This window comes from Tamandua tetradactyla, chromosome 4 (assembly GCF_023851605.1).
Source record: "Tamandua tetradactyla isolate mTamTet1 chromosome 4, mTamTet1.pri, whole genome shotgun sequence".
In the NCBI taxonomy this organism is placed as follows: Eukaryota; Metazoa; Chordata; class Mammalia; order Pilosa; family Myrmecophagidae; genus Tamandua; species Tamandua tetradactyla.
Genome location: NC_135330.1, coordinates 65,063,331 through 65,083,176, shown reverse-complemented (window position 1 = coordinate 65,083,176; position 19,846 = coordinate 65,063,331). Strand labels below are relative to the sequence as shown.

Here is a 19,846-nt window from a genome sequence, read left to right as displayed (position 1 = left end):
AGTCCTGGTCCTGTCTTGTCTGGGAAAACCGGATCGGGGTTGATCCTATCTGGTAGGACAAGGACCAGAAAAACAAGAGCTGAAAAATTCTGATCAGTTAAACAGAAGCTATGTAAGAAGTCTAGAATGAGTTGAAGTGAATGTCAAAGAACAGACAGAGAATAAAGCTGACAATAAGAAAACCCTAGGTAAAAGAGAAATATCCTCCAGAATAAACTAGTCAAGGCAATCAGATGCCGACACATCAGCAAAAAATCATGTCATACTAGGAAGAACAAAGATACAGTCCAAAGGAACAAATTAACACTTCAAATGAGATACAGGAGTTGAAAGCACTCATTAAAGATCTCCAAACAAATCTTCTAAATCAAATAAAAGATCAAATCAATGATTTGAAAGAAAACATGACAAAAAGGATGAAGGATATAAAGAAGCCACTGTGTGACCATACAAAAGAACTCAAAAACTAGAAGCAAATTTGAAGAGGCAGAAGAAAGGATCAGTGAACTAGAAAACAGAACATCTGAAATCCTGCACACAAATGAACAGATTTTTTTTTTCTGGAAAAGAATGGAAAAATACAAGCATTAATACCCACAATTGGGTGAGCCATGTCTCCATGGAGCTTATCCAATCAAGTTTCTAACCTACAGTACTGGATAGGGATTAAAAAGAAATGGGTACAAATGTAGTTCAGTGGTAGAATTCTCACCAGCCATGTGGGAGACCCAGATTCAATTCCCAGTCCATGCACTTCCCCCTTTCAAACCAGCACAGCATATAAAAGCCTTAAAGACAAATGGTAGAAGCAGTGCCTTTACAGTAATAATATTAAATGTTAATGGATTAAACTTCCCAATCACAAAATGTAGATGGATAGAGTGGATTAAAAAACAGGAACCATCTATATGCTGTCTACAAGAGACTAACTTTAGACCCAAGGAAAAAATAGGTTGAAATCGAAAGGTTGGAAAAAGATATTTCATGCAGATACCAACCAGAAAAGAGCAGGGGAGCTATACAAATAACGACAAATTAGACTTGAAATGTAAAACAAAATAGATAAAGAAGGACTCTATATATTAAAATAAAGAGGCCAATTCATCGAGAAAACATCACAATCATAAATATTTAAGCACCAAGCCAGAGTGTCCCAACGTAAGTGAGGGAAGCACTGAGGGGAGAAGTAGATACTGCTACCATAGTAGTTGGAGACTTGAATACACCACTCTCATCAATGCATAGAACATCTAGATACAGAGGATCAATAAGAAAACAGAGATTTTTGAATAGTATGATAAATGAATTAGACTTAACAGACATTTACAGAACATTACAGCCCACAAGAGCAGTATATACATTTTTCCTAAGTGCTCATGGATCATTATCCAGGATAGACACATGTTGGGTCACAAAACAAAGCTCAGTAAATTTTAAAAGATTGAAATTATATTGAACACTTTTTCAGATCATAAAGGAATGAAGCTGGAAATCAATAACTGGGGGAATACTGGAAAATTCTCAGTTATATGGAGGCTAAACAGCACACTCCTAAACAACCAGTGGATGTAGGAAGAAATTATGAGAGTAATCATAAGTATCTTGGGCAAATAAAAATGAGAACACAACTTATGCAATGCAGTAAAGGTGGTGCTGAGAGGGTAATTTATTGCCCCGAATACCTATATTAAAAAAGAAGAAAGAGCAAAAATAGAGGAATTAACTGTTCAGTTAGAGAAAGACAGCAAACTGACCCCCCAAAAAACAGAAGGAGAGATATAACAAAGATTAGGGCAGAAATAAATGAAATTGAGAACTTGAAAACAATATAGAGAATCAACAAAATCAGAAGCTGGTTCTTTTGAGAAAATCAATAAATTCGATGGATCCTTAGCTAAGCTAACAACAAAAAAGAAGAAAAAAATATAGAGAGGATGCAAATAAATAAAATCAGAAATGGCAGGGGGGACATAGCTACTGACCCTTCAAAATAAAGGAGATAATGAGATGATACTATGAGCAACTATATGCTAACAAACTAGACAACTTAAATGAAATGCACAGCTTCCTAGGAAAGCATGAACAACCAGCAGTGACTCAAGAAGAAATAGAAGACCTTAACAAAGCAGTTACAAGTAAAGAGATTGAATCAGTCATCAAAAACCTCCCAAAAAAGAGAAGTTCACGACCATATGGCTTCACATGTGAATTCTACCAAGCACTCAAGAAAGAATTAGTACCAATCCTGTTCATTAATCCAAATAAATAGAAAAGGAGGGAAAGCTACCTAACTCATTCTATGAAGCCAACACTACCCTAATACCAAAGCCAGACAAAGATACTACAAGTAAAGAAAATTACAGATCAATCTCTTTAATAAATGCAGATACAAAAATCCTCAACAAAATGCTTGGAAATTGAATTCAATGACTCATTTAAAACATTATACATCATGACCAACTAGGTTTTCTTCCAGGTATACAAGGCTGGTTCAACACAAGAAAATCATTTAATGTAATATACCACATAACATTAATAAATCAAAGGGGGAAAACTACATAACCATCTCGATTGATGCAGAAAAGGCATTTGATAAAATTCAGCATCCTTTCTTGATGTACACTCCTTAAAATATAGGAATAGAAAGAAACCTCCTTGACATAATAAAGGGAATATATGAAAAACCCACAGCTAACATCATACTCAGTGGGGAAGGACTGAAAGCTTTCCCTCTAAGGTCAGGAACAAGTCAAGGATACCTGCTGCCACCATTATTATTCAACGTTGTGCTGGAAGATCTTGCTAGAGCAGTCAGAAGAAAAAGAAAAAATAAAAGGCATCCAAATTGGAAAGAAAGAAGTAAAACTCTCACTGTTTATAGATGACAGGATCCTTTATGTAGAGAATCCTTGAAAATCTACAGTTAAAACTACTAAAGCTCATAAGTGAGTACATCATGGTGGCAGGATACAAGATCAGCATGCAAAACCAGTAGTGTTTCTTTAAAACAATAATGAGCAATATGAGGAGAAAATCAAGAAAAATATTCCATTTATAATAGTAACTAAAAGAATCAAATATTTAAGAATAATGTAACCAAGGACATAAAAGATCTATACACAGAAAATTACCAAAAAAAAAAAAATGCTAAAAGAAATCAAGGAAGGCCTAAATAAATGGAAGGACATACCATGTTCATGGAGTGGAACATTAAGCATAGTTAAGATGTCACCTCTACCCAAATTGATTTATAGACTTATTGCAATACCAGTTAAATCTCAATAACTTATTTTGCAGAAATATTTATTTGGAAGGGCAGGGTATGCCAAATAGCTAAAAATATCTTGAGGAAGAAAAATGAATGGAAGGTCTAACACCACTAGACTTTAAATTATATTACAAAGCCACAGTGGTCAAAACATCATGGAATTGGCCTAAAGATAGATATACTGACCAATGGAATCTAATTGAGTGTTCAGAAATTTACCCTGCTATCTACAGACAATTGATCTTTGTAATATAATAAGTCAACTCAGTGGGACAGAGCAGCCTCTTCAGCAGATCCAGCTGAAGAACTGGATATCCATATCCAAAAGAATTTTTCTCATATCTTACAGAAAAATTAACTCAAAACGGATTACAGACCTCAACATTAGTGCTAAGACCATAAAACTTTTAGAAGAAGATGTAGGGCAGTATCTTAAAGATCTTATGATAGGAAGTGGTTTCTTACACCTTACACCGAAAGTGGAGCAATGAAAGAATAAATAAATGGGATCTCTTCAAAATTGACTATCTTTGTGCATCCAAGGACTTTGTTAGGAAAGTAAAAAGGCAGCCTAACTAATGGGAGACAATATTTGGAAACCACATACCAGATAAGGGTTTTATATGAAGAATATATAAAGAAATCCTGCAACTCAACAACAAAAAAGACAACCCAATTTAAAAATGGGCAAAAAACATGAACAAGCACTTTTCCAAAGAGGGAAATACAAATGGCTCAAAAACATTTGAAAAAATGTTCAGCTTCACTAGCTGTTATGGAAACACAAATCAAAACCACAATGAAATATCATCTCACCCACTAGAATGGCCATTACAAAAAAACCAGAACAACAAATGAAAGTCACCTTTGTAAGGTGTTGAAAATGGGATGGCATATGAAAAAAACACAATCAATGCAAACAAGAATCTATAGTTAACAGTAACATTGTAATATTCTTCCATTAATTATAACAAAGGCAATATACTAAAGCTAAATGTCAATTAACGGGGATATAAGGGAGGGGTATAGGATTCTTGTTGTTGTTTCTCCTTTTTATTTTTTTATTCTTTATTTTTTTATATTACCATATTTAAAATTTTTTAATCTTTAAAATTTTTGTTCTACTCTTTTTTTTGTGGAAGAAATGAAAATGTTCTCATATAGGTTGTGGTGGTGAATGCATAGCTATGTGATTATACCAGGAACCATTGGTTGTTCTGTTAGGGTGGCTTGAATGCTGTGTGATTAAAACTGTTTAAAAAATAAACAGAAAGATACAAGTGCTGAAGAAGATCTGGAGAGAGGAATGTACCTATTCACTGTTGGTAGGTAAGTATTACTGTACAGCCCCTCTGAGGACAGTGTGGTGGCTCCATAGGAGGCTAAGTTTGGGGGCCATATGATCTTGAAACCCCATTATTTGGTATATACTTGGAAGAGTTGAAAGCAAGTTCATGAATAGACATTTGCAAACTGGTTTTTATGGTGGCATTATTCATGATTTGCAATGGATGAAGATGGCCTAAGAGTACATCTATGGATGGATAGAAGGGCCAGCTGTGGTGTACATATACAATGGAATATTGAGCCTATGGTTATCTTTAAAAACATTGTAAGGCGCCTCTTCTGGAGTGGAATCAATCACTCTGCAAGTCTGATCGCTTTGAAATACAACTTCATTATTGATAGGTAAACTGATGGCTTCATATCGAGGGTGGGGCAATTTTCACAAATCGGGCTGAGAAGACCTTTGGGAAGGCAGGAAGGTGTTCCAAGAAGCTCAGAGGTCCTAGGGGTTCCAACCTAAAGCAAGTACAATCAAAGGAAGAGGGTTACGTCATCACGGTCCCCTAGCACTCGTATTGTGGTGAATCCACTCCTGCTGGAGATTGACCCCAGGAAGCTACTTTCCTCTCCACTTAAGCCAAAGCTCATCCTGAACACATTTCTCGGCTGTGCCCAGATGATGGCGCTACCATCCCAGCTTTGGCCCAAGGTTGCCGGCTGCCACCCTGACCACCCGCCTACCCGCGGCTCGTCTCCCACAGGCTAGCTGGAGGGACGCGCCCGGCAGGGGGCGCCGCCGGCCAAGGTGAGGCCGCTCCCTCCGCCCACCCGGAGGCGGCTGCTGCCAGCCCAGCCCCGCGCTAGTGCACTGCGAGGCGGGCCGCAGGGAGTGAGGCGCCAAGAGGACGCGAGGGTGGCAGCCGGAAAGAGCCGCTGCAGCTGCAGCCCCTGCCCGCCAGTGGCGCCACGGGGCGCGTGGGACGCTTCGAGACGGGAAGCGCCCAGCCTCCTGCTGCCGTGAGAAACCGCGCCGGGACGTCCCCCAGACCCTGAGCTGATGGGAGATGACCATGGCCGGGGGCAGGAGGGGGCTGGTGGCCCCCCAAAACACATTCCTGGAGAATATTGTCCGGCGGTCCAATGGTAAGAGGTGCATTCACATTTCACTTACTCAGGCTTTTTACTCGGGCTTTCTTGCAGACATCTCCAGCCGCTCCGAGCCTGCGGATGCTGCAGAACCCCGGAGCCCTGCAAGGAGCGGCGGCGCGGGCGGACTCCCGCGGTGCCTCCAGGAGCACCCGCCTGGGAAAGGTGAGCAGGGCTAGGCAGGGTCTGATGGATCCCCCATTCCAAGAGGAGAACTCTCCTGGGGACGCCTTTTGGGTCTTTCTCATACCTCGGCCTCATCTCCGGAGAGTGTCACAGCTAATGAGCAAAGTCCTGGGAAAGAGATGAGAAGCTGGACGCAGCAGGAGCGGCAGCGCATTGCTCATAGTACCTCCGCGAAGGCTCTCCTTGCTCTGGGGCTGCTCCCGGAGATGCCGCCTCTCACCAGGGAGGGCCCACAGTAGAGACCCGCAACTCTGAGTTCCGGTCCCCGCGGGTTGGGAGGATCCGGATGCCTCTACCTTCCATCCCTACAGCTTGGAAGTCGGAGGTGTTGGGATGTGGGGACCTGGGGACGTGCTGGCAGCTGCCTGCGTCCACCCCTTCATCCCCCACCTTCATCCCCCGTTCGAGGTTAAGGCTCTTGAGGGGCAGATGGTTTCCCTGGACTCAGGTGAGAAGTGGAGGGCACAGGTGGAGAGCTAGTCACAGGTGCGAGCCTGTCATAGTTCCTCTCTTCCAATCCCACAACGGTGTTTTATGCCACCCTTACATCTTCCCTCGCTATTGAATCGCCATACTCACCAACCCTATAAATCTATCCAATACTCAATAAACGATTACACAGCACTCGTCTGTTTCCCTGTGGCATTAAGAAGGACAGCAGCAGCACGAAGCGCTGGGAGGCGAGGATCCTAGCAGCAGAATGGAAAGGGTACAATTTCAAACGCCTTTCGGACCCACAGGGGAGCGACCCTGTCTCAAGCTTTTGCAGATCAAATAGGATCCGTGGCAGTTAGAAGGTGCAGTGCACGCCCGTTCATCAGATGGCTGAAATGAAAGGGAGCCAAGCCCGAAGAGGCAATTTGCTGGCTCCTGGGCTCCCTCTCCTTCTAGAGACAGATGCCGTTCTTTGTTTCAGGAGGACTCAGAAAACGGTTTTCAAAAATGTGTAAATATCACGGTTTTGGAGCCTTAAGGAGCTTGTGTTTAAAACTCTGAGCTTCTGTTTGGACTTAGTCTGGGATTCAGGGGAAGGGCATTAAAAGTAACAAATGCTACTAATTAATACTCTAATTAAAAAGTGATTTGTTTATCTTGTAATCAAAACTTAACTGGGATAGCAAAATATCCTGTGTTATTTAAGTACTGTCTTAGAAATTATCTTTTCTTTAGAGTGTCCTTTAGAATAAGCGTACTGAGGTTTTAGAATAAGAGTTCTGGTTTGTGTCCTTTCAGGTGAAGGTCTTCCTGGCTCCAAATGATATGACTTTTAGAGCACAGGTTGCCATCATTGCCTAGGGGTGCAAGGGGATTGGCAATTGCTCTGTGCAAAGCTGAAGTGAACATCTCTGCCATGACAAAAGCTGTAGGTGGTCATGCATTTTTAAACAAAATCAGTAAGAGTGATTTGGGTGTTATTGCTTTTAGCTTGCTAGGGGGTATCAAGACAGTCTTGCAGATTTGGGGATGCTATTGCCAGTGACATCAAGTTTCTCATATTCTTTAATGACAATTCCGTTTTTTGGTGAAGGGGCAGTGTCCTTTAAGTTAGAGGGGAAAACCTGTATCTAAGTTTTTTGTTTTTTTTCCACATGGGCAGGCACCGGGAATCGAACCTGGGTCCTTGGGCATGGCAGGCAAGCGTTCTTGCCTGCTGAGCCACCGTGGCCCACCCTGTATCTAAGGTTTTTGACTGGAGAGAACAGTAATAGAATCTTTTATGTTACTGTCACAAAGTTCCTGGGGTTTGTAGGAAGATCTAAGAATGCTGGCACTGAGAGGGGAGACCACCTCCTAGTTTAGTTGGTCTTCTTAGAGCCACATCCTCTCTGCAAAGATATGTAGAATGTCAGTGAAATAAGTACCTGGGGATATTTTTAGCAATGGCATTTTAATTTCAGCACCAATTCCAACAGCTTGATTTCAGTTAACCAACTAACCAGCCAACCAAACAACATCAACAATAAAAACAAAACTTCATGGTAGAGCTGGATGAACTTTAAAAATTATCTATTATTTCAGGAGAAAAGGTTCTAATATTGAAATGTGGGATCTAAGTTTTTAGTGGTCCTTTTCATACTATTTCCTGTACACAAATGGAAACAAGTGTGGACCCTCAGAAATATCAATATATCTGCATGCATTACATTATTTTACTGTGATGGAACATGTCTATTTAAAAATATTGATTATCTCCTCCTTAAATCTGTCAGTCTCTTTTTGGACATTAGAGTATTTAAACAGCATTCTACCTTTTAATAGCAATACTTTATAATTATTTTATTAGATATTTCCCCTCAGTCATTACTGTTCCTTTTTTACAGATCAGAAAACTGAATCCTAGGAATATTAAGTGACTTATTTAAAGTGATAGAGTACACAGTATCCGAGGCAAGTGTTCTTTAGAGTATACATTACATCCTTCCTAGTAGCATCTTTGTTTCTTCAGGACTTCTGACTTAGGCTTTGGAGCTAGTTTCATCGTCCTTAAAAAACCGTATTCATATATATGCTAATGGGTACTAGAACGGGCATTTGTTGGGGTTGGGAATTATTTTATCTGGTTTCTGGAGTATCACTGAACTGTAAAATGAGACAGACTTCAGATAATGTCTATTCTATCTCCCCTTCCCCACCACTGTGCAGATGAAGGAATTGGAGCAAGCAGCCTTTCCCAGATATTGAGAATAGAATTGATGAGACCCCAAGCCATTTGACTCCAGTATCATGTTCTTTTAGGGACACCATGTAACCACCTTCCTTGAATTGTCATTGTTTTCTCTTGAGAAGTCTAATTTCCCAGCAGAGATTAAATAAAGTGTTGTATCAACAAGAACTTCTATTTTGGCTAACAGCCAGGCTGCCACGTCCAAGCAGCCTAACAGGACAAAGGAGAAGCTCATTATATTTCAAGGAAGGGCAGTCATTTTACCTTTGTCAGTGGTTTAGTAGAAGGCATAAGGTGGGGTAACAGACACTTACATTTGTATGGCCCATTATAAAGGACCAGGTCACTTTTCATCGAGTATCACCTTTGATCCCCGTAAACCAGCAGAGGAGGGACAATGTCTCTATTTCAGGTTTAAGAAAATAAGGCTCCTCAAGCTAAGTGATTTACCTCTACAGTTACTAAGAGGCTGAGTTAGAAAAAGTTGGTTTGTAGAAGATCGGGGACTAGTCAGCAGTTGTCACTTTTTTATTCATTCCACAAGGATTCAATGAGTGTATTTACTGAACAGTGGGGATATAGTGGAGAACAAAAATACGTCCTTACCTTAGTAGATTACGTTGTAATAAATTCTGGTCCAAGGTGCTTAATCCTCTTCCACAATGTTTCTTTACTGTTATTTAGGCCTGTCATATTTAAAATTGTTTTCGAGGTGTTTACTTATCTATGGCACTGAAATCTAATTTAACTTTATTTCATACAGTCTGAATACCTCTTGAAGGATAGATTTGGTAATTCTGTTTTTTGGATTGTTGCAAGGAGTTGGCAAAAATAATGAAGACCCCAGATTCGATTTGCTTTTGCTTATGGACATGACACTGCCCATTCAGATCATCATGAATCCTTCTATCGATTTTATGGCCACGTAGGCAAAGCCAGCCCCTTTCTCTTTGCATCTTTATATCTGTGGTTGGAGAGGGTTGTTCTAGCGTATTTTTTGATGGCTGCTTACATCTGCAAGCACGCACTGTCAGAATGCTCACTGAAGCACATAGGAGATCTGTCTGAGGAAGGCTGGCAGAACGTGGTGCCAAAAAAGTACAAAAAATTTACTCTGAATGGTCCCATTCTAGGCAAAACATATGTTTTAGTGTTCAGGAACCTATATCAAACAATTGTAGGTGCCAATAAGAATCCACGCAGATTAGCAGGAGTGAAATGTAGCACATTTTGGTACAGATTTATGTACATGTATAATTTACAGATTGCTAAATCAGCTGTGTTTTTATATAATGTTAAGTTGGTTCAGGTTGTTGATATAATTAGTTAGCAAACAGGTTGAGAGCCGTGGGGAGTGTTGTGTCTCCTCAGAGATGTGTTGAGCCATGGTAATATTTATGAAATAGAAAACTGGTTAAAATCCGTTGTTGCTCTGAGAAGGGAATGCATGATAATCTGGATTATTACTAGCTCAACAGACCTTGTTTTTTCTTGTACTGTATTCTAAGATAACCTTCAGCTAAGACCCAGCTGTCTTTTGTTGAAAGTGTAAAAAAGTCGAATCTACTGATTGATACTAGATGGAGGAATGAGAGGACGAAATATCATTCTTGGTATTTCTTAAAATATCAAGAACAGAACTTTACTAGTATTGCAGAAGCCCCCCGGTGACCCCTCCTGATCCCACTGCCCTTCACTCCTCCCAAAGGAAGACATCAGATTTTATGGTCATCCCTCTGTGACTTCTCTTCATTATTTTACCATCTAGGTTTGCATTTCTGAACAATAAGGTTTATTTCATCTGTTTTTGAGGTCTGTATACACGAATCGTATAGCATGCATTCTCTCATCAGTTGCAGACTCATCGTGTCATTACATGTGCCTGTCAGTTCCTTTTCACTGCTGTGTATTGCTCGATGGTATGATCATAACATGCATTTTCTGTTGATAGACATGTGGGTTGTTTCTAGCTTTTTGTTATTAGCAATGCTGGTAGAAACATCCTTGCATATGCCTTTTGGGGCATGGGAACCCATGTTTCCCTTGGATATATGTAGGATGCCTATGTGTAATTGCGGTAGATGCTCCCAAATATTTTCCCAAAGGGTTTGTATGACTTTACACTCCTCTAGCAGTGTATGAGAGTTCCCATCATTCCACATCCTTGCCAGCTTTTGGTATTTTCTTTCTTTTTCTTTAATAGTAACATTGCCCAGATAATCTAGTATAATAAAACAAGGTCATTTAGGGTTATGTTAGTAATGAGCACATGCTCAAAATGAAATGAAGACAAAACTTGCTTCATGTCCTTTTGGAGGCCTCAGTAATATACTGAGTGCTTAAACCCTCTGGTGAGGCTTCTCACCCAGCGAGCCCTGGCCAGGGCCTGGATCATCATGGTGGGAAATGATGGGCAAGACTTGCACAGTTAGAATTATGTGCAGGGGTAGCTTTTTGTTTGTTTCGTTTTTAGGAAATTCACATTCCTAAATTGGGTTGTCATAAATCCTGGGACAGAGATTATGTAAGAATTACAGCTGGAAGTGAGAAGGAACTAGGGAGTGATTTATGTTTGTTTCAGTGAAAGAAATAAAACAAAATGACTTTTAAAGCAATTAATAGCAGTGGATTATATATTCGAATGTGGTTAAAAGGGGAAATTTTAGGCTGTATATATGTTAAAAGAATAATCTAAAAACAAATCCATGAAACTGCAGTATACAAACAGTGAGCCCCAAGCTAAACCGGGGACTACAGTTAATAGTGCAACTATGAAAATATGCTTTCATCAGTTGTAACAAATGTACCACAACAATGCAAGGTGTTAATAATAGGGTAGTTTTGTGGTTTGAAGCTATGTGTACCCCAGAAAAATATGTTGTTAAATTTGATCCATTCCTGTGGGTTTGACACTGTTGTAAAAAGGACCTTTTGATAAGTTTACTTCAGTTAAGATGTGGCCCACCTCAATCAGGATGGGTCTTAAACCTATTACTGGAAACCTGTATAAGTGCAATGAGATTCAGACAGAGAGATAAAGCCACAGCAGGAACAGCCAGAAGCTGACATCAGCAGAACCCAGAAGAGAAGGGAGACCCAGAGATGCCACCATGTGCCTTGCCGTGTGACAAATCACTAGCAACCAGCTCCAGGATGCCACAGTCTTTGAGGAGAAAGCATTGCCTTGATGACATCTTGATTTGGACTTTCTCTGACCCTCACAACTGTAAGATAATAAATTCCCATTGCTTAAGTGGACCCATTTCAAGGTATTTACTTAAGCAGCCAAGGAAACTAAAAGAGGTAGTATACGGGATCCTGTATTTTATGCATGATTGTTCTGTAAATCCACAACTTCTGCAGTAAACAACAACAACAAAAGAAAACAAACAGAAATCAAAATGATTTAAGGAAGGGCACAGATTTAGTGGAGGAATCAAAATAAAAGAAAATGAAGACAAAAAGCAAAGGCTAGCTTGTGGCTCAATATTATAAACTTAGTGGCCATATCATGTGCCAGATACTGTGCTAAAGACTGGGAGTGCCATAATGAGTGAGATTTTTGTCATGTTGGTTCTCACTTAGGAATCCATGTTTAAGATCAACACCTCTGTAAATCTCCTCATAGATTTAAAAGATAGTGTACTGATCAATCCTTATCACACATTTCACCCTTACAAACATCCCACCCCAAATTATTCTTAGATCTTATAACTATTTATTTTGTGTGTGTGAGGTTGTATGTAGGATAACAAAATCCCCTAAGTCAATTTAAAGAAGATCCCATAACATGTGAAACTTTGTTTTGATGTGATTTAAGTTTCCTTTAAAAAGTCTCTTGGGCTGCTCTCACCCATTGTTGTGAATTTTCAGCACATCTTGGATGCTGGCATTTGCTTGATGCCCTGGTTATTCTCCACGCAAGTGTAGTCTTGCTGAACAGATCATGGTTTGGACAAATTCGACAGCTCCTTCAGTTCCCTTGATGTCTGCCCTAACAGTCATGCACTCCTGTTAATAACAAAATTCTTTTTTTTTAATTGTGAAAAATGACATATAGATATAAAAAGCAATAAATTTCAAAGCACACTGCAACAATTAGTTATAGAACAAATTTCAGAGTTTAGTATGGGTTACAGTTCCAGAATTTTAGGTCTTCCCTTCTAGCTGCTTCAAGGCACTGGCAACTAAAAGAAATATCAATATCATGATTCAGCAGTCATACTCATTTGTTAAATCCTATCTTCTCTGTTGTAACTCCACCTTTTCCTCTGATCTTTCTCCCCATCTTAGGGGTATTTGGGCTATGCCCATTCTGACTTTTTCATGTTGGAAAGAGCTGTCGATAATATGTAATAGGGGGATGGAACAGGTTGATGTTCTGGAGAGGCTGGCCCCTCTGAGTTTCAGGACTTGTCTGGCCTAGGAGCCCATCTGGAGGTTGTAGCTTTCTGGAAAGTGATCACATACATGGAAACTTTTAGGATCTCAGATAAAGCCCTAAGTGTTCAATAGGGTTTGCAAGAATGGTTTTGGTTGGAGTTTGGCAAACCATGATAAATAGCGATATCTAGCTGAAGATTGTAAAAGAGTAGCCTCCAGAGTAGCCTCTATTTGAACTTTCTCAGCCACTGATAACTTATTTGTTATAATTCTTTTCCCCCTTTTGGTCAGAAAGGTATTGTCAATTCCATGGTGCCAGGGCCAGGCTCATTCCTGGGAGTCATATCCCACATTGCTAGGGAGACTTTCACCTCTGGATGTCATGTCTCACATAGTGGGGAGGGTCATGATTTTATTTGCAGAGTTGGGTTTAGAAAGAGAGAGGCCACATCTGAGCAACAAAAGAGGTTCTCTGGAAGTAACTCCCAGGCCTAGTATAGGTAGGCTTAGCTTCTCTACTACATACATAGTATGTAGTAGACTCTTTTGTGTCCATTCCATCTTATAATTATTAAAGTAATTAATAATTACATTAATAATTATATTATTAATATATAATTCACAAGAGCAAGCCTCAAGATCAAATGCTTGGCCTATTGATTTGGGAGTCCCTAATGATTGAGGTAGTATCAGGGATTTCCCTGGTGGTAAAATTTAATGGTTTCATATATTTTCTCCCATCCCTCAAGGGACTTTGCCAATACTTTGCCAATACTTTAAAAAATATTTTTATTGAGGAATCTTCACATACATATTGTCAATACTTTTTACTTATGTGCTGAACATGTTCTGGGATATATGTGGGCATTACATTAAGCTATACAGAATTACAAACTCTCCTTCCCATTCTGAGCTCCATGTGTTTAGGTTGTTTACATGATCTATCCAGACAGGTTGAGTTAGATTATGTGCTAAGAAAATTTAGGTTTTGGACAAATAAACCTCTCTTCCTTTGCTCTCATATAGTAGGTGAAATTCTAAAATACGATGTCCTCCTTGGTCCTGTATTATGATTTACCTTAGTCCCAACCCTATCGCTTTGTTCTTATCCCTAATTGAAGTCTGATCTCTTTTTCAATTTCTTTTACAGTTGTTGTATGTGGCAACGCTGACCTTCAGACTTACAGAATCCCTGTTCTGAGTTTTATGTGTCACACAGGTACCTAAAGTTCCAGGGAAATACCGGGTTATACATACATAGCACAGCCTCTCAGAACCTAGAAATAACAATTACAGCTCTGGACTAAATGTGACTGCTATGTGAGCTGACAATCTAGTCCTAAATTTTCTAATAAGTATTTTCTAAATGAGAACATATGATAATTGTTCTTTTCTTTGTATCACATTATGTCCCACAGGCTCATTCACAACGCATAAATGGCAAAATTCTTTAAAACTCTTCTGGTTGGATATTGTTAGAGTTATGCCAATAGTCAGTTTGCTTACTCATACTAACATTATTCATTATGTAAACAAAAATTACCACTCTTTTGTGTCCATTCCATCCTATAATTATTAATGTAATTATTAACTGAGAAGGGCCCCTAACTCATCGCTTCTTATAGTTTTTTAAAGTTCTACAATGGCATCACGTGTCTCTGTAAGGAAGAGACATGCTTCTTCCCTTAAGGCAATGGCATAGGTGTCCTCCATTGGCTTCTCTAAGGGTCGAACTCAGCATTTGAAAGATGATATTATACTGGCAATTTTATCAGTGTGTGTCTCCCCCCATCTTTGTTTTCTACTGATTGAATTTGGAAAAGATGGAATTAATTTGAGTGATAAAACTATATTTCAATTGAAATTGGACTTTTAAGTTTTTTTTAATTTTCCATGTTATCGTTATTGACACTGAATTGATTAGCATTCTGTGCTGCTATCATTAAGTTTGTGATGTGAGTCTCTGTGTGGGCCGGTACCCTGCATACTTTCTGCTTGTCTCCCCAGAGTCACTCTTCTTCCTTCTCCCCCTTCCCTGTGTGCCAGGAGGCTGATGTGTATGGACACGTCTATGGGATGCCTTGTTTACTGCCGCCTAGCTGGGTTCAGCCTGTGGAGTGCACCGCCAGGAGATGGGAGGGAGGGTTGGAAGCGAGGTTGTGTCTGCAGTCTCTCAGTTCCCTCCCTGCAGGATTAGCTTAGCCTGGCTTTTTTCCTTGATCAGAGATGACTGCTACAACTCACTCTTCCTGGGTTTGGGTAGGGACAGGAGGCTTCAAGTTTAAAACTGTTACTAATGTGGGGTACTGCACTATACGTTGAGGTTTTTCTCAGTGTTGTGCTGGAGTAAGCTGTGGAGCTGGCTGGTATTAGCCCTCCAGACCAGATTATGTACATTTCTTCTCTACTTCTAGCTCAGGAACTTCACCTTGGTGGCTTGAAATCTACCACGGTGGGAGTATTTACATGACAGAAATTAGCAAATGCTACAAATCAGGATATTTTCTCCCCTGGAAAGTTGGTTTACCAGTACACCACTGTGTGTAACCCTCCCACATCTCTGTAAATGGACCTTTTATTAAACACTCCTCAATTGCCAATTTGAGTGTGCAAAATTTTGCCACTGGGACCCTGACTGATAAAGAAAGCCATTACCCATTCTCTGGATGAAGTTCTTCCTCAGCCTTTCATCTGGGCTAGCATCAGTTGAGGGGGTAAACCTAGTAAATGGATGTGCACTGCTGTACTCCTTTATATAAAAGCAACTTATGCTCTACGTGATAAAGCATATGCCTAGCCTTGTTGTTTTTCTCAGTGAGTTGGTCACCTGCAGGCTTGATGAACTACTTTCATGTCCCTCTTCCATCTTTTTGTAGTTTCATAATGTCAGAAGTTTCTTTTTTAAGAGCCTAAATAAACTGAAAGGTTATAAGAGACATCAGCAGCCAGCTAAGATTAGTTACAAATGCCAGTTGTAAATATTGGTTCTAATCATAACCTTGAGCAAATTAAATAGACTTTCTGACTTGTATTCCTGGCAGTGTACCCGAGGTTTTATATGCATCAGCTCCTCTAATCTTCACTGTAGCTCTATTTAGTGGGTTTATCATTCATCCCATTTAATAACTGCAGACACAGAAATTTTTTAAAAATTAAGTAAATTATCTTAGGCTAATCTCTAGTACTTGAATCTCTAGTTATAGGATTCTGTAAAATTCCTTAATTGTTTTTTCTTTTGAATCCCTCTTTCAGGGAGGCAATACAGTAGGAAAGAGGTTAAGAACAGTGGCTTTGGAAACAGGAAGACCTGGGTCACAATTTTAGCACTGCTTCTTAGTAGCTCGAAAATCTTGGGTGAGTTAAATAGCTTGTCTGACCCCAATTTCCCTGTGTGTAAAATAAGATAATAATTTGTATTAAACTGAGTCTTTATAAGGATTAAATGAGATAAGGCATATTAATTTACTTTGCATACTCCCTGTCACAGGTTAACTCTGGGTTAGCTGTTATTATTATCACACCACCTTAAGAAAGATTTTTATAGTAAACCTATACGGTGTTTTATTTTTTAAGCCATTAGGCCTGTTGTGTTCTGTAGTTCTCCAGACTGTTAGGGAGGATAATATTTTTTACCATGTTTCCTCCAACTTTATAGTATTGACTTTTTTTTTTTTACATGGGCAGGCTCTGGGAATTGAACCCGTGTCTCTGGCATGGCAGGCGAGAACTCTGCCACTGAGCCACCATGGCATCGCCCTACAGTATTGACTTTTGACATAAAAAATTTCTGGAAAATAAAAGTACTAAGATTAAAAACAAAGCAATAGTAATAATAATAATAATTGTTATTATTGATAGTTCATTTACCTTTATTCCCCTTCCTTCTTCCAATATAGTTATATCACTATATGTAATTCAACTATAGGTTATCTTTGTATTAGGTTACCATATAAAATTGCCCACATAAGACCTACAAAATGTCAATTTTGTATGATTCGACCTAATAACTTTAACTAATTTAGCCTTTAGTTCTTGTTCTCTCAATTAGAGATAAAAATATCTATGTTTCTAACACATTTCATGTATATTCTGATTTCCTTCCATACTGCTTGTGAAACTGATTCATCTCTCTTTATTGTTTCAAAATTCTTAATTTGTTGCTGAATGAAAATGGGGGTCATGTTTTTGAGATAATGTACTTAGGGGTAACTACACAGTAAGAAGTATTTGAGTTTGCTTTTGCAATTGAAATCTCCCAATTGTGATACACTGACTTAATAAAAAACATATTTCTGTAGGATATTAAAATCATAGACAAAGCAAATAATGATGGAACCTCTTGGGAGTTCAGTTTCTTTTGTGCAAAGTTAGGGCCCTTGATAATTTAGGAGAGTCAGTCTATGGAATTTTATTGTTGAAAAACATAGTAGATCCACAAAATAACTTTTGCAGATACTAAGATTTTTGTTGTTTTACTTAGATGTATCATACTGACTTAACTTCTTTTTCTCATTACATCTTCATTTCCTCAAATATTACCAAATCTTGATCTGTTTTTATTTAAAATAATCTCTGGTATGGGTTATTTAGGTTCAGGTAAATAAAACTATTCTTTCCTGGTCTTTATACACATCCCTCTTGTTCCCATCATTTACCTTAATCATTATCTCTCTATTGTTTTATTGTTCTAAAACAAAAATAATTTTATTCAAACTTCTATTTTGCAAAAGCATCGATAACCTTAATAATCTACAATGTTGCAAAGTGTCAGAAAGATGTGTTATCTTCCAAGTAAAATTTCTCCAGTTATTAGAAGTATATTATAAAATGTTTACTGTAGCCCTCTAAATAACCAGTGTTGGCAGAGAATGGTAAATTTGTGTGAACCGCTTGCTGAATGTAGCTTTTATCTGCGTAATTGCCCAAACTGAGTCACTTTTCTAAGTCATTGCTTTAGTTAGTTTCTCCTTTGTTATTTGTGGTAATTATGATGAAAAGCAATTTTCTAATAATTTCTTTTTAGAATATCTCTGAGTAATGTTTTATGGGCAAATGGTAGGTTTGAAATGGTTTTGACATCTTTGGCTACTGCAGTGTGGTTTGGCTCAAGCCCCATCAGCTGAAGAAACTTTACACGGTGGGGGAGGGGGAATCTTTTAAATATTTAGAGGATGTTTGTTTTATTCTTTGAACCAGAGGAAAACTGTGTGTGGGCTGAAGAAGGTTGAATTTAGGAAACCTTACATTTAATTGCATTCGCTCTTGCAGCTATGGACCCTCAGGGGGTAAAAAGACATCAGAGGCAGGCAGTGGAATCTGATTAATTTGCATCAGAGACCTGGAGATAGGCAAAATTTCAGATGACAGGCAATGAATAAATCATGGCAAGGGTGGCAGGGGCAGCCAGGTTGAGCCTATACGTTTTATTGCACAATGAAGGAGGGACTTGATCAGTTCAGGAAATATGAATTTGGAGGCAGGCTTGGTACTTCAGAATGGGCTCCTGGATGATTAGAAGTTACACGCTCTACCTGCAGAAGCGTTGTAATTTTTTTTTCTCAAGATGTCAATAGCGTATGTCTTAACTGGGCTTCACCAACTGCAAAGTCATATTTAGGCATTTTCTGTGTTAAAAAAAAATGGACCCATCCTACTGTAGGATTCTTTGATAATATGGTACATTTTTACCTGAACGTTTCCTATCACATCTTGTTTCCAAATTACAATTCCACTGAGCAAAAGCCTGATGCAACATGGTTCACCTAGAATGTGGCTATTACTACCCAGTTCACTATGGTTAGAAGGTGTTTTTGCTATTTTTAGAGTGACCCAAGGCCTACAGAATCCAGTATTTAGGGAAGGGATATTTCAGGATAATGACTGGAGTTGATTATTGCACATGGTAGGTTACAGGTTGCAGAGACATCCATTGATTTGGTCTTTGTTATGAATCCAGTTACTTAGAGAGTCAGATTTTATTGTTGATAGAAACATGTTGTAGTGATTTGAGGTTGCATGTACTCCCAAAATCATGTCTTTCAACCCATTCCTCTGGAGGTGAACCCATTGTAAGTAGGACCTTTTAATGAGGTTACCTCAGTTAAGGTGTGGCCCACCTCAATCAGGATGTATCTTAATCCTATTACTGCAGTCCATTATAAGCAAAATGAAACTCAGACAGCAAAAAAAGCCACAGAGGAAGCAGCCAGAAACGGAAATAAACGGAATCCAGAAGAGAAGGGACAGACCAGGAGATGCTGCCATGTGCCTTGCCATGTGAAAAACTAAGGACCAAGGATCACTGGCAGCTAGCTCCGGATTGCCACAGTCTTTGGAAAGATAACATTGCCTTGATGACATCTTGATTTGGACTTTCTTTTAGCTTCAAAACTGTAAGCTAATTGTTTAGGCCAAACCATTGCATTGGTATTTGCTTGGGCAGCCTAGGACACAAAAACACACGGAGATGTGGTCAGCTCCCACAAAAGTCGTAGGCCGGCAAGTGACTTACCCACACAGCCTATTAGGGACGAAACAGTGACTGGTACCCAACTCTCGACTCCTTATTGATCTTTCAAATGGTACTCTGGGAGTCCTAGGGGTTGCTGGTGAAGGCTCTTTTATTCCTCAATTTTCCAGAGCAATTCCTCTGTTTATTGATTAGGCTTCTTGTAAGATATGTTTTGAAGAAGGGCTTCCGTTGCTTTGAAATGGACTATCCCATGTCATTTCTTTTCTTCTGTTGTTTCAATTAGCTACTGCTGTATAACAAACCACCCCAAAATTTAGTGGCTTAAAGCAAAATTATTTTTCATTTTTGAAGTGGATCGAGAACTCAGACAGGACATAGTGAAGATGGCTTGTCTCTGCTCTTTGTATTGGGGCCAGAACATCCAAGATGGTGCTTTCCC

At 39.2% G+C, this 19,846-nt stretch overlaps 1 protein-coding gene across 2 annotated transcripts in view; it reads left to right on the top strand.

Annotated features, from left to right (window-relative positions):
* Positions 1-5,505: 5,505 nt before the first annotated feature.
* LOC143680981 (voltage-gated delayed rectifier potassium channel KCNH1-like) overlaps positions 5,506-19,846 on the top strand; it is a 50,486-nt gene continuing 36,145 nt past the window's right edge. For both annotated transcript variants that reach the window (XR_013174279.1, XM_077157646.1), the window contains exon 1: positions 5,506-5,866. Coding sequence is in view for 1 of the 2 variants with exons in the window: in XM_077157646.1 (XP_077013761.1) it covers positions 5,620-5,866 (247 nt within the window). In the remaining variant the exon portion in view is untranslated. The remainder of the gene's footprint in view (positions 5,867-19,846) is intronic.